Source organism: Papilio xuthus, unplaced genomic scaffold (assembly GCF_000836235.2).
Source record: "Papilio xuthus unplaced genomic scaffold, Pxut_1.1 DF829758.1, whole genome shotgun sequence".
In the NCBI taxonomy this organism is placed as follows: Eukaryota; Metazoa; Arthropoda; class Insecta; order Lepidoptera; family Papilionidae; genus Papilio; species Papilio xuthus.
In genome coordinates this window covers 2,701,413-2,714,962 of record NW_013528891.1, presented here as the reverse complement: position 1 = coordinate 2,714,962, position 13,550 = coordinate 2,701,413, and the positions used below count along the sequence as shown (strand labels likewise).

At 34.2% G+C, this 13,550-nt stretch overlaps 1 protein-coding gene across 3 annotated transcripts in view; it reads right to left on the bottom strand.

Annotated features, from left to right (window-relative positions):
* Positions 1-281: 281 nt before the first annotated feature.
* The window catches only part of LOC106113434 (GDT1-like protein 5), a 22,506-nt gene continuing 9,237 nt past the window's right edge, over positions 282-13,550 (bottom strand). For all 3 annotated transcript variants that reach the window (XM_013306200.1, XM_013306208.1, XM_013306190.1), the window contains 3 exons: positions 3,718-4,071; positions 925-1,198; positions 282-433 (listed from right to left, as the gene is read on the bottom strand). In XM_013306200.1, the coding sequence (XP_013161654.1) occupies positions 363-433; positions 925-1,198; positions 3,718-4,071 (699 nt within the window). In that variant the 3' untranslated portion in view covers positions 282-362. The remainder of the gene's footprint in view (positions 434-924; positions 1,199-3,717; positions 4,072-13,550) is intronic.

The window sequence follows — 13,550 nt, the reverse complement described above, 5'->3', positions numbered from 1 at the left end:
AAGAGCGCAGGCGCGCAGTAAGCCGCGAAATAATACCAGTCCCACTCATCTCGATGAAGGGCCCCCGATGGGCTCGAAGATAGTCATTGCCGCCACCAGACGAATATACGTGAGTGTTTAGCCGTTTTTATATCAGTTTATTTTAATGTCTCACAAAAGTTTGAATAACAAAAATATAATTAAAATATTTTTGTTATTCACATTGACGTAAAGAATTTAAAAACCCTTGATATTATCTATGTCGACTGTTTTTATTATCTTGAATAATTTAAATTTTAGGTACGTTGAAAACAAATTAAAACACATTATAAATTAAGAAATGAATTCACTTAAAAATAAATTAAATACATTTATCTGTCCATTTATTCACCGGGGCCGATAATTAAAGCACTCACCGCGAAGAAGAGAAACACTATGCCACCAATTATTGTAACTAAAAAAGAAAAAACATAACATTAATAAGATAACAGTGGTAGTCAGTAACAGCATATTGGCCCACTCACTCGATGAAGACCAAGACCACATAGAAAGTGGAAGTAATTCCGCGTTTCGACTTATATGTGTGGGTTATTACGAATGTCTATAAGTAGCTGTCACTTGACACCAAATGATTTGCTTGCTAGTTAATCGTACCGAATGAAATCAATACAATTGAAGCGTCAATAGCCTAATGGTTAAGAGTACGGATTTCCGATGACAAGGTCGATTGTTCGAATCCCGCCATTCGACTATTGTCGTAAACCATATCCTAGCACAAGCATATAGCTTAGTTGGAATGGTAAAATTAGTAAATTAACAAAAAAAATCTGCTAATATTTGACTAAAAAGAAAATACAATAAAAGCTTTACAACAAATCAAGTATACGAAAAGACACCTTAATTCTCTTAAGTGTCACGCAACGTAAAAGTGTAGGATTAACTCACCAGTTCTTACTGAAATCTTCTGCGCTACCATTCTACCCCCAATAACAGCCAGACCAGTGCACAGCGCGTGCCCCAAAGATCCCCCAACTACAACTCCCACTGCGTTCTCCCTCGTCGCCAGCACGACAGTAGCCAGCTGTGACCTATCGCCCCACTCCGCTAGGAATGTAAGAGATGCAGCTTGGAGTAACACCTTAATTACAGCATTCCTTTTTCTCCTTCTGTTCTCTGCTTGACCCTGCTCTAACATATCTAGAGTTTCTTCTTTTTCATCCTGAAATACATTTAAAATCTTAACTAGATTGTCCTTGATGTGTGTTAAGTTTTGAGTTAAATTCTACGGTGATGTTCCACTGTACAAAGTAATCAAAACATATCATCTTCTCTCTTATTCTCTTCGAAAATCCTGAGACGACAATATGTTTTCTACACTTATGATACACTGACGGTTATATAACTGTAAAAAAATTTTTACACGTTCTATGCCACCGATTTATTCATATACAAATAGTTGAGAGAACTGTGGCAGCGAATGTGTTTAGCTATTTCTATTTACTGGGTACAATATGTATCACATTATATCTACATGCTAAGCGTGAAATAACATTATAAATACTTGTTATAATAACTCAAATACATAAAGCAAGAATTATGATGACTCAAATACTTGTGACTTATGATAATATAATGGGGATAAAATCTAACGCAAACAATATTAAATACGTTTCAATATTTTAAATGCAGTACAATTGTGGTTGAAGCCCAATCAGTTATAAAAATCACGTGATTATTATAAAAATATATATTTAAAGATATAGGGTAAACGGCGTTGTTATAGGCCAGTTTTGATACTTATAAATTGGTTCCTGCACTTTATTTGGCATGTCGGATAAACGAATACTCTAGGTGCCGATGTACCAAATCAAGTGTCGAATACGACTAATAATAATTATTACACAATTTTAAGAAACTATTGTCAAATTTAAAAAAAAAATACAATTTTTTTTTTGTCCAAGCTATTACTGGCCATGGACGTTTTTTATTTCTACAACTTTGCGAATTGACAAAACCGGCCGTTTTCGTGTTAAGGAAACATTGGTTTTAAAAAGAAAGATTTAAATTATTGATCCTATTTTTATTAGACTGATGGGGCTTTAAAAAGCGATGAACTATTCAAATGCTGAATTCCTTTTTACATCAATAAATCGTGAAGGCCTAAAGAAGCAAGATTTTTAACAAAAACATGATATGGTCTGTGCGTAACGGAACGTAAATAAAAGCTAAGCTAACAAAAGAAAACTAAGGTGGTCATTCGTACTGCCAGGCATAATGACGTAAGATCACCCTCAGCGGTTCTGATCGCGTCGAGGGCCCCGCTTGGGGCTCCTCTGGCGTCGCGGGAGCCCTGGGAGCCTCAGGACCCTCCGCTACAGGGGATCGCGAGGGCCCGGGGATTTCGGACTGTGTCGACTTGACCGACACCGACACCGAACCTTCGGGCGAACTCGTTCGTTCTTTCGTAGACTCCTGTACATTATCAATCTATTATCATTCCAATGATGTGCTCCAATTTGGAAAATTATCTCTAACAATTTATATATAGTACGAGTTGTTGCGGAGACGAGATATACGTAAATTAAAAAAGAAAATATAAAATAAAGGAATTCAACATTTGTAAAACTACGACGACACTTTTGAGATGTTGTTTTTATCTAGAATCTATGAGTAAAAATGTATACAGAACCCTTAATAATATTAAATTATATCACAATTTCTTTGGCAATCATAGCTTAGCTTAAGTCCATAACATATATTATCTTTAATGTTGTTTTTTTTTAATAATCCAGGCTTTGGTATTCCAATGATGACCATAGTCGATAATAAAATTAGCTACCTTCATAACCGAAGTGGTTTTTACTAATATATACAAATTAAAAAGGTGTACTGTAACTAACAGTCGTGTTAAAATAACCGCTAGCCAATTCATTTAGAAACGGGGAAGTACCTTGAAACCGTGAAATGTACAACAAAATGCCTGCCTAATCTAGCGAAGGGAACCTAACTACTAACTCCTTATTAATAACAGTATGACAAACTAAAAGAATAAAAACTGTATTTTTTCTAAACAATTCATTAACTTTAGTCATTTGATTATAAAACAAAAGGTTCAATATTTCTGAAATCTTTCGATAATAGTAAACATTGTTATGTTATATTTGAAAAGATGAAAATCACAACAAAAGATTTTCATCCCTCTCATTATCTTTGAAAAAAACAGAGATAGCAATACGATTTCGAACATTCATTTCGTCACTGGACACTTACGGTACAGATACCCTAAAACATTGAACGACTTTGTAAGCGGTAGCAACACGTTATTCCTATCATTCTCTACATCCGATTGTTATCGATGACACATACTACATAGATAAAACTATATTGATATATAGATAAATAAGTTTAAGTCAATTTCTCTTGACTTCTTTTATTCCATAGCAACACTATAAAAAAGGAATAAAAAATGGAACAACAGACTATAAAGTCATGGTTGTTTACGATATGCGTCTTTTGATTATCTTTTTTACTTTACTATTATATATAAATGCCTATATTTGCTTATATCAAGATCTTCCTGCCTTTCTTTCTAAGGATGTTTAGCTCACTCACTCTTCCATAAATCTCATCGTCGTCAAATCTGCATTCACTCCCTTACGTCCACTTTCTTACAATCTAGTCATACTTTCTTTTTCTTCGGTCGTCATCTGAGCGTTTAACATGAAAACATTAACGTACCTGATCTTCTCTCCTCTTTAACTCACTCTGCACCTCCTCCAATTCCTCTTGACCTTCATTGGGGTCCATCTTCCACCCGTCCCTAAGCATCTTCAGACCGAAGATCGCGAAGAGGGCAGCACTGATATAATGTGTGTACACTCTTGGTATCACAGTGGCTACCCATCCGAAAGCCGCGGAGAGTACAGTCATGAACACCAGCGCTGATATAGCACCAGCGAAGACCACAACTCGAGGATGCTTCATAGCCATGATGGCCGCGATGAAGAAGGTCTTATCTCCGAGTTCAGAGACTATGACCACTGATAGTGAAGCTAGGAATCCTTGCCAGAAGCTACCTTGGACCGCAGCACGCTGCAACCAAAAATTATACATCATTAAAACTCAAGAATATTTATGTAGGAGACTTTAAGTGGTTGTTTTATCTTACTAATATTTTAAATGCTAATGTATGGAACTTTCAACCGAAAAAATTTCACCGAATCTCGATGAAATTTGGCATAGATGTAGAACATAGTCTGGAAGAACATATAGGCTACTTAAGAACACTTATCGGTTTTTAGGGTTCCGTACCTCATAGGAAAAAAACGGAACCCTTATAGGATTACTTTGTTGTCCGTCCGTCCGTCTGTCAAGACCCTTTTTTATTTCTTAATTTCGCGCGGACGGCGGTCGCGTGCAACAGCTAGATACATTATAAAAAATCAGGTGATCACCTCGTCTTATGAAAATAAGACGATATCGATTATACAGTTAATTAAAAGACAATCGATTAATAAATCAAGTCAAGTACGAGTTAATATCAAGTACAATTAAATTATTGTCCATCGTGGCTATTAGATAAATACGATTTAAAAATACAAGAAAAAATAAGTATATTATTATTTTTTCATTGCAAAAAATGTAATCACAAATTGTTAGAAAAAATAAAAACTAATTAAAAAGAAAAATCAGTTGCAAGTAGACGTTTTTGTAGATATAGGTGAGAAATAGAGGGAAAATTTTCTAACAAACTGGCATTAAGTACAAATTTTTATTGGACACTACGTTTCGCCAAACTAGTTGAAATAAATCTATATATATATAAGAAAGTTGTGTTAGTTACACTATTTATAACTCAATAACGGATTTACCGATACGGCTGAAAATTGGTGAGGAGGTAGCTTAGAGTCAGGAAACGGACATAGGATACTATTTATTCGTTTTCCAAAAGGCTGGGTGTGATGTGGATCGATGTATGGGTGTTTGAAGATATCTCTAGAACGTCTGAACGGATCTCGATTAAATTTGGCATACGTATAGAACATAATCTGAAAGAACACATAGGCTACACTAATTAAGTTTTTTTTATATATCGACGTGGACGGAGTCGCGGGCGACAGCTAGTTTGGTATAAAATTTTGTAACATTAAATATATTGTACAAACAATTTAAAATCTAAAGGTCGAAAAAACAAATACCGCGAACAATGGTGACTGTACCTATCATACATAGAATAGTTTCCTAATTCTTTGATAAAACATGTAAATATTAAACGTTTATTACATCCGTACGAAACAAAAACTTTATTTCTATAATTATATACAGAGTAAATATAGATGATTTAGATAAGGAAAGGAAAATTCTGCGGAGGACAAATTGTTTGCAGTTATATAACACAGAAAGTAAGACTAAATGAGTCTACATTTTGTTAAAAATAAAATGTAGTAATAACCATTTCGCAGCCACAGACAAAAAAAAATGCCTTTACAAAATATGAATTAATAATATTCAATGTATTTTGTACATTTTAATTATTAAACTTAAAATATTTTTTTTATTATTATATAATAAGGTAAACGAGCGAGCGTCCACCTGAAATCGCTGAAATAGCGAAATGACCGTTGCCCATAGACATATGCGTTGCCTACCTTTAATCGACGGAGGAGAGGATGCACAGAAAGAAAACATTTTCCCTTCCCATGTATCCTCTCATCCGGAAAGTCCACTTCCACTTCCCATCCTTTCCTTAGAAGAAAAAGGGTGGGAAGAGAAAGAGGAGTATATTAGGCCTCCGGGATACACACTCATTAGGCGAAACGCTGAATTGCTTCCACTTCACGCGTGATTTCTGTGTGGTCGTGGTATTTCACCGGGCGAGCCGGGACAATTTGTACGAAGATGTTAAAGCGGACTTAAAATTGGAGAAGTGAAAATATTTAAAAGTATGGGACCACCAAGCTTTTGTCTTTTATACAAGACTGCTAGTGACGCGACGCGCGATGTATTGGGGTGATTAATAAGGAACGTGACGTAATGGAATAGAAAAGAAAGGATACGCCAAAGAGGTAAGGAAATCAAACTAGAGGCGCGGTAGTGTGACCCGCCGATTCGATCGTTTTATTACTGCCCTATACTTTGTTTTCTGGTGTAGTCGATTCTCAGTATATTGGGGTGTGGTTTAATCATATGAAGAATAAGACCAATGAAAAGCACATAAACATAACTTTTTACGTCACAACAATTACTTTATTAAACGCAAGAGTAGTTTTTGATATATCTTTATTTTTGATACTGAAATGATTAGATGTCGATTAGGGATTGACTCAGGAATCGAAGACGTAGTTCACGAATCAAGGTTCAAAGTAAATTGTACTGTATATAACGAGACGAATGGATGCGCGGGATTAGAATATGTATTTAAATTTCATAAAAAATCGGTCATCGGAGGTAACTAACATTGTGACACGAGAATTTTATAAGTTAAGTACGGAGTTTCAAAACTACAGCAAGAAATCTATAAGCCAAATCGGATTATGAGAAATTCCATAGCCACAATATATTTGCGTGAAGTGTCATATAAAAAATATTATCACAGCTTCTAATCTGATACAGACTTTAAATACATCGAGAAGGGTATCTCTGTAGATGATTGCCAATAGCACACATACGTCATAGTATAAAAAATTATACATAAAAAGTGATTTGTCTGCTCTATAAATAACTACACTGTATCCAGCGAATTATTTTCAGTATACGCATATGCAATGACGCAAATTGTAACCGTGGACTTCCATTGGTGGTACACGTTATCCAGTCTGCTTCGCTTGGATCTACGCCAAACCACTTCAAACAACACCTTATAAAATTTAAAATCCTAAATATATCCATTGCAGACATTCAGACGTCTGCTAATCTTTTTTTGTATCAAAATATTAGCAGATTTTTGTAAATTTACAAATATTTCTTGTACCATTACAATTCAGCTCTATGCTTGTGCTAAGACATGGTTTACGACAATAGTCGTATGTCGGGATGCGAACCCTCGACGTCGTGATCGGAAATCCGTACCCTTAACCATTAGGCTATTGGCGATTATATATCATTTTAGTATGATCAAATATTAATACTTCTATTCTGAACCAAACTTCAAATTCATGATACAATACTCGCCCCTGCGTAGGGTGCGAGCTAATCCCAACAACATGCTTGATATGTTTACATGCAGGCTGTATTGCAGATATGTCTGTCTGTCTAAAGCACCACGTGGCGGTGAATAAATGTATATATAATCTTAGTTGATACATTGTTACTAACATAAAAGAAAATTATAATCATAACATTGTGGCTTGATATAATAAATGCGAAAGTTTGGATGGATGGATGTTTGTTTGAAGGTATATCCAGAACCGTTGAACGGATCTCCCTTAAATTTGGCATCCATATAGAGCATAGTCTGGAAGAACACATAGGCTACTAATTAAGTTGTTTTTGCAACCCGCGCGAACGGAATCGCGAATGACAGCTAGTGTAATTATAAAACAAATAATTGTGAGTCGCCTGTAATATGAGACAAGAACAATACCATTTTAATGACACCTCACTCTTCAAAATTCGTCAAGCAATGTAGACAACAAAAGAACAGACATTCCTAATTGAAAAAAAATATTAATCTTAATTAGTTTGTTATTCAGAAGAAACGCATTAGCAGCGTTTGTAAAGTTTTCGGTTCCCAAGTATGTATGTACTTTCAATGAGAAAAGTGCACATCTCTCTTTTATCAAGTACTGTCACAGACAACTGCATCAAATTATATATCACAGAACTCAAAAATTTTGAAACTTCTAACTATAAAAATGAAGATACTTCTATACAAATCTCCTCCCCCACTTTCAACCCCTTACAACCCTATTTTCACGATTAAATCCTACATCCTTTGTCAGGCTTTAAACTACATGTGTACCAAATTTCATTTAAATCGGTTCAGTAGTTTTGGAGTTAGTGAAAGAGAGACAAACGCATAAAGTTACTTTCTCCTTTATAATATTAAGTAAGGATTGTCATCCCTTATATTCTCTTTAAAAAAAACAGAGACCACATCATGTTTTTTTAAACAAATGATTCGGCATAACTTTTCAAGGTAAGAATCAACCAAGCAGAACAGTGCTACCGTGAAGTAGATATCCTGGTTATGTTTATACTGAAATAAAGTATTCAAACAAACAGACTAACCGTTGTTTTCTAAAAACAAGATGTATATATATAAATCAAATGCTGTTCGTTAGTTTCGCTAAAACTAGAGAACGGCTGAACAGATTTATCTTTTCTTGGTTACATGTTCGTGGAGGTCTAGGAAAGGTTTAAAAGGTGAGGTAAATTCGAATAATTGCCGGGTACTATTTAAGTTTTTTTTTTCATTCCACGCGGACGGAGTCGCGGGCGACAGCTAGTCTATGTATAAAACATATCATCCCTGTCATTATGATTGACAAAACAGAGATAACAATATGTTTTAATCGAGGATTTTTGTCTCGGAAACTCACGATAAGTACGAGGTCCTTGTCCGTGTTTACGAACGTCGCATCTCACACGTACAACAAACACTTGAGATTATCAAAGATAAACTACTTGTATTCATTCGCATATGTTTTTATATCACTTATCAGAATATATTTAATTTATCAAAAAGATATTTTTCATGCAAATACCAGTATAATGTCATTTAAAAATATTTTCTCAAGGAAGTTTGAAACGTATATAAATAAAACAATGAGTAAAAAAATGATTTTCATTCGGTTTTATTACCAGCGGGGTTAGAAAAAGAGCATTCGCTTTGAAGCGATTCTATAACAAACTTCAAAATTGTATGGAACGCGCGACAATCAGGTGACTTATCGAAAGTGGCTTTCAGTTATAAATGCGAGTGTTTGGATGGATGGAAGCTTGTTAGAAAGTATCTCGAGAACGGATCTCGCTGATATTTGTCATAGATGTAGAACATAGCCTGGAAGAACACATAGGCTACTTATTAAGTTTTTTTTTTAATACCGTGGAAACGTAGTTGCAGGCGACAGCTACTTTAATAATATAAATACATATTCAGTTGAGTCGTTGATTGCGAATGAAAAATGAAAAAGATTTATTAACAAAAAACTACAGACAATTTAAATAAATAGCTATTTTATAACTATTCACTTCTATAATTAAGTTATAATCATAACAAAAACAGGTTTTTACTATTGTTTAAAGATATAATATTTAAGTTGTCGCCTGCAACTATGTTCCCACGCAAATAAAAAAAAAAACATAATTAGTAGCTTTGTGTTCTTCCGGACTATGTTCTATATGTATGCCAAATTTAACAGTGATCCGTTCAGCCGTTCTCGAGATACCTACAAACATCAATCCACCCATCCAGCCATTCAAACATTCACATTTTTAATATTAATAAGTAGTAATATTTGTATATCGTAAAAATTAAGATAAATGAGGAGTCTATGCAATTATTTGGTTTGCGTTTTGTTGCTATTAAATGGTCTTTATATCAAATATACGGCAGCTGAATCCAAACGAATCTCCGATAGAAGCAATTCATAATATAATTATTATCAAAACGATTTTAAAGTATCTCTTTAGTAATTAATTATTGTAAGGTTAATGCGTTTTTAATTTGTTCGTTTTAGAACAACGTAAAAGACGGATAGAAATCGATATATTGCTGATTACACTAAAATGAAATAAACCAGAAATGTCGTTATAAATATGACTCAGGTACCCAAAAACAAGGGTTTTGTGGCAGTTTTTTTGTTCTTTAATTACACTTTTGTGCAACCTGATAAATTAATCGGACTATATCGTCACCTATGCCCATCGGGTTAAATAAACTTGTCGGGTTGTACGTTAGTAACTCAAATCATATCAGTCTTGTCTATCAGATATGAAAGTGTCCAGAAATTCAATGATCACCTAAGCCAAACACGGATCGCACGCTCCTAGACTGGTTTGCGAAACATCCAGTTCCACAAGCACGTATACAAGCTAAAGGTCTAATATAACTATATTCAAACACAACGGCTGTTCGGGGTTGGTTGCAAACACTTGTCTATCCAATACTGGTAGAGGAAAGAGCGAACATTGTGCCCCGCCAAAGCATCCGTTGTTAAAACTGTGATCTGCCCAGCGTCTAATGTGTATTTGGCGCAGGATCTACAATGTTTTAATGATACTACATGAAAGATTCCGAGTTACCATAGATCTAGAGGATTGCAGTTCCATTCCTTATCCGATTTATATTGCTCGGAGTGTCGTGTGGAACTGCGAGCCGCTATAAAGTTTGAATGGTAGTATACCTGCTTAGTATGCCACATTTTAATTCCGCACGAGGTGTGTTTGATGCTAATTCAAGCGAAATGAGTACGCAACATCCGAACACTGTCCTTGCAAATATTCTCACTACCTAGTTTAAAATGGCATTGCACTCCTTAAATCATTTCTTTTGAGTTGTAAAACTTAAACTATGAGAAACCAACTCGATTGTCCTCAGCTCATATACGGGGCTCAAAGCCTACCGTAGTCAACCACGCTGGCCCAGTGCGGACTTCACACACATCTTCGAATTACTTCACCAATATGTGCAGGTGCAACCACAATGTTTTCCTTTACCGTAAGTACGTCGGATAAACCTGTATATGATATTCGGAAATCGAACAACTCATTGCTACACGGCAAGGATAGGAACATGGACGTGTAGATTACAGTCCAGTCAGGTGAAGCCATAAAAAATTGCCCCAAAGATGTTGTTTGAAACCGATTTTTATAGTATTAATTACTGACACTAGTTAATCAAAAACCCTAAAAACCCGACTGACAGTTTAAAGGAAATATTAAAAAATAAGAATCCTATTATTAAATTCGTTAAAATCGATTCAGCTTTCGTTATAAATGTTTTTTTTCAGGTCTTTCAGTGGCAGAAGATTCCACGGACATTTTAAATCTTTTTAAGGAAAATGGTTGACATTTTATAGACAGTAAATCCCCGACAGACAAAGCTAGTTTATTCCATGTTTTGAATTTTAAAATCTTCATTGTGCAAAACTACATCTATAAATATAAAATTGGAGTGTCTGCATGTAATTTCAAAAATATCATATTTAGTACATATGATGTATTCGCGTTGCTGATAACGAAAAACCTATTTTTAAAATTTTTGTCTGTCTATCTGTCTGTCTGTATGTACTCCGTGTTTGTAACAATTAATCTCAAGAACGGCTCGAATAATTGTGACGGGACTTTGCAAGGTAGCTGATGCGGACATATAGGCTGCTTTGTTTGTCCTACGCAGACGAAGTCGCGGGCGACAGCTAGGTATTTTATAAACTTTTACAGAACCATAACTATTTCTACTAATCGTAAACATTGTTTTCTTAAATATAACATTAGGTAATGAAACTATTTCACCATCCATTAGACCACGCGTAAACACAAGTCGTTTCCTAACTTTACGTGTGACCTTGTAAAACTTTTCTATATTCCAAAATGTTTGTAATTTATTCTAATAATATTTATACAATATAACGGTTTAAATATTCTTATATCCATTCATTATAATTTCCAAGGTAAAAGTAAGACAAACAACATCGAGGTAACAACGACACCCGAAATTACCTCGCGAAATATTACCTTGATGTTTAGTGATGTTCCAAAACATTATCAATGTCGATTAAATATCTTAATGCTAGCTGTCGCCCGCGATTCCGTGCGCGCGGAATTTAAAACAAACTAAATAAGCCTATATGTTCTACTTGTGTGCCAAATTTCATCAAGATCCGTTGAGCCGTTCCGGAGATACCTTCAAACAAACATCCATCCATCTGTCTAAACATTCGCTTTTATAATATTAGTAAGAAAAACGTCACTTTCCTAACCGAAAGACCAGTACAATGACATATAGTTCACTTTTTTCTTTATGGAATACGAGAGAGACAACAATATGTTGTTATACACGCGTTTCATCAATGTAAGCCCACCAGTGAAATCAAATAACAATCGGTGTCAGACATTTCGGGAACACGCCACCGCGCTTTATCAAACTGATAAGATCGCAAAACTAATATTATCAAATAAACAGTACAAATAATATAATATTAAAACAAGCACAATGTTACTGATAGAGAACTAAATATATATGAATTTTATCTAGTTATGTTTTGCAGAAAAAATCTAGCTTATATAAATAATAAAAAAAATATAGTCTACCAATTCTACTAGTAAATTGTTCTCATTATGAATCTTTACTAATAGTCCTTAAAGGGTCCAATGATCAATTTAGGACCTTCAGAGTGATGCTGAACGATCTCGATGAAATTTGGCATAGATGTAGAACGTAGTCTGGAAGAACAAGTACGCTACTTATTAAGAATTTTTTAATACCGCGAAGACGGAGCCGCGGGCGAAAGCAAGTAATGTTATAAAACTATGGTCTATACAAAATTATATAGACTACAGATTATCATACGAAAAGATATTTTGATGTTTATTTTGCATTTTTCACCTAGGTAGGTTCCTCTAATATTATCCAAATGTTTTTTTTTTTCTGATTATATCCCGAATCCCCATCAAAAGGTTCATTAAGAACCTGGGCACCACGCTACTGGAACCACACCACAAGCCGAATTAACTCCTGCTGTTTTAAACAAATTTCTTTCTTCATTTCTAATATAACTCATGATTAATATAATAATTGTCAACACGTGTTCTTTGACTCATAGTTATTTTAATAACGCGTTCATTTTATATTTATTTTATAAAATCAAAGTCAACATTGACACATCAAAATAAACTTAATAAATGAGAACAACGTAAAATAAGTTGACTTACTTTATAAAGATGAGATTTTTTTTTAAATTATCTTCTCTTTGAATCACTCGCGTAGTAAACGAAGAAAGAAGCAAACAAAAAGGTTTTACTACATATGTTATCGAACTCCTTGGTATTAATATTGATGCAATCTTACTAATATTATAAATGCGAATGTTTGGATGGATGTTTGTTTGAAGGTAATTCATACAGTGCATGGATCTTGCTGAAATTTGGCATAGATGTAGAACATAATATGGAAGAACACATAGGTTTTTTATATACCGCGCGGACGGAGTTGCGGATGACATCTAGTCTTATAATCAAGGGTTCAATGACATTTTATCAATGTTGTACACAAACGCATATCGTATATTTATAATTTTGTGTTAAACTATCGCACAGGTGAAAAATAAACAAACAAATTTGTCCTAACAAATTATTTAACACGTTCCATGCCACTATGATTTTTTCGTACGATAGTATTTCGCCGGGCAAGTCGGTGGCCTTGAGCGAGATAATGATAATACGTAGCTTCAATTAAATATTTTTTTGGCATTATTTTGCCAGGTCTATAAGAGAGTTACTAATTATAAAGTGTTACTCTACTATATGAATATATATATATATATATATATATATATATATATATATATATATATATATATATATATATATATATATATATATATATATATATATATATATATATATATATA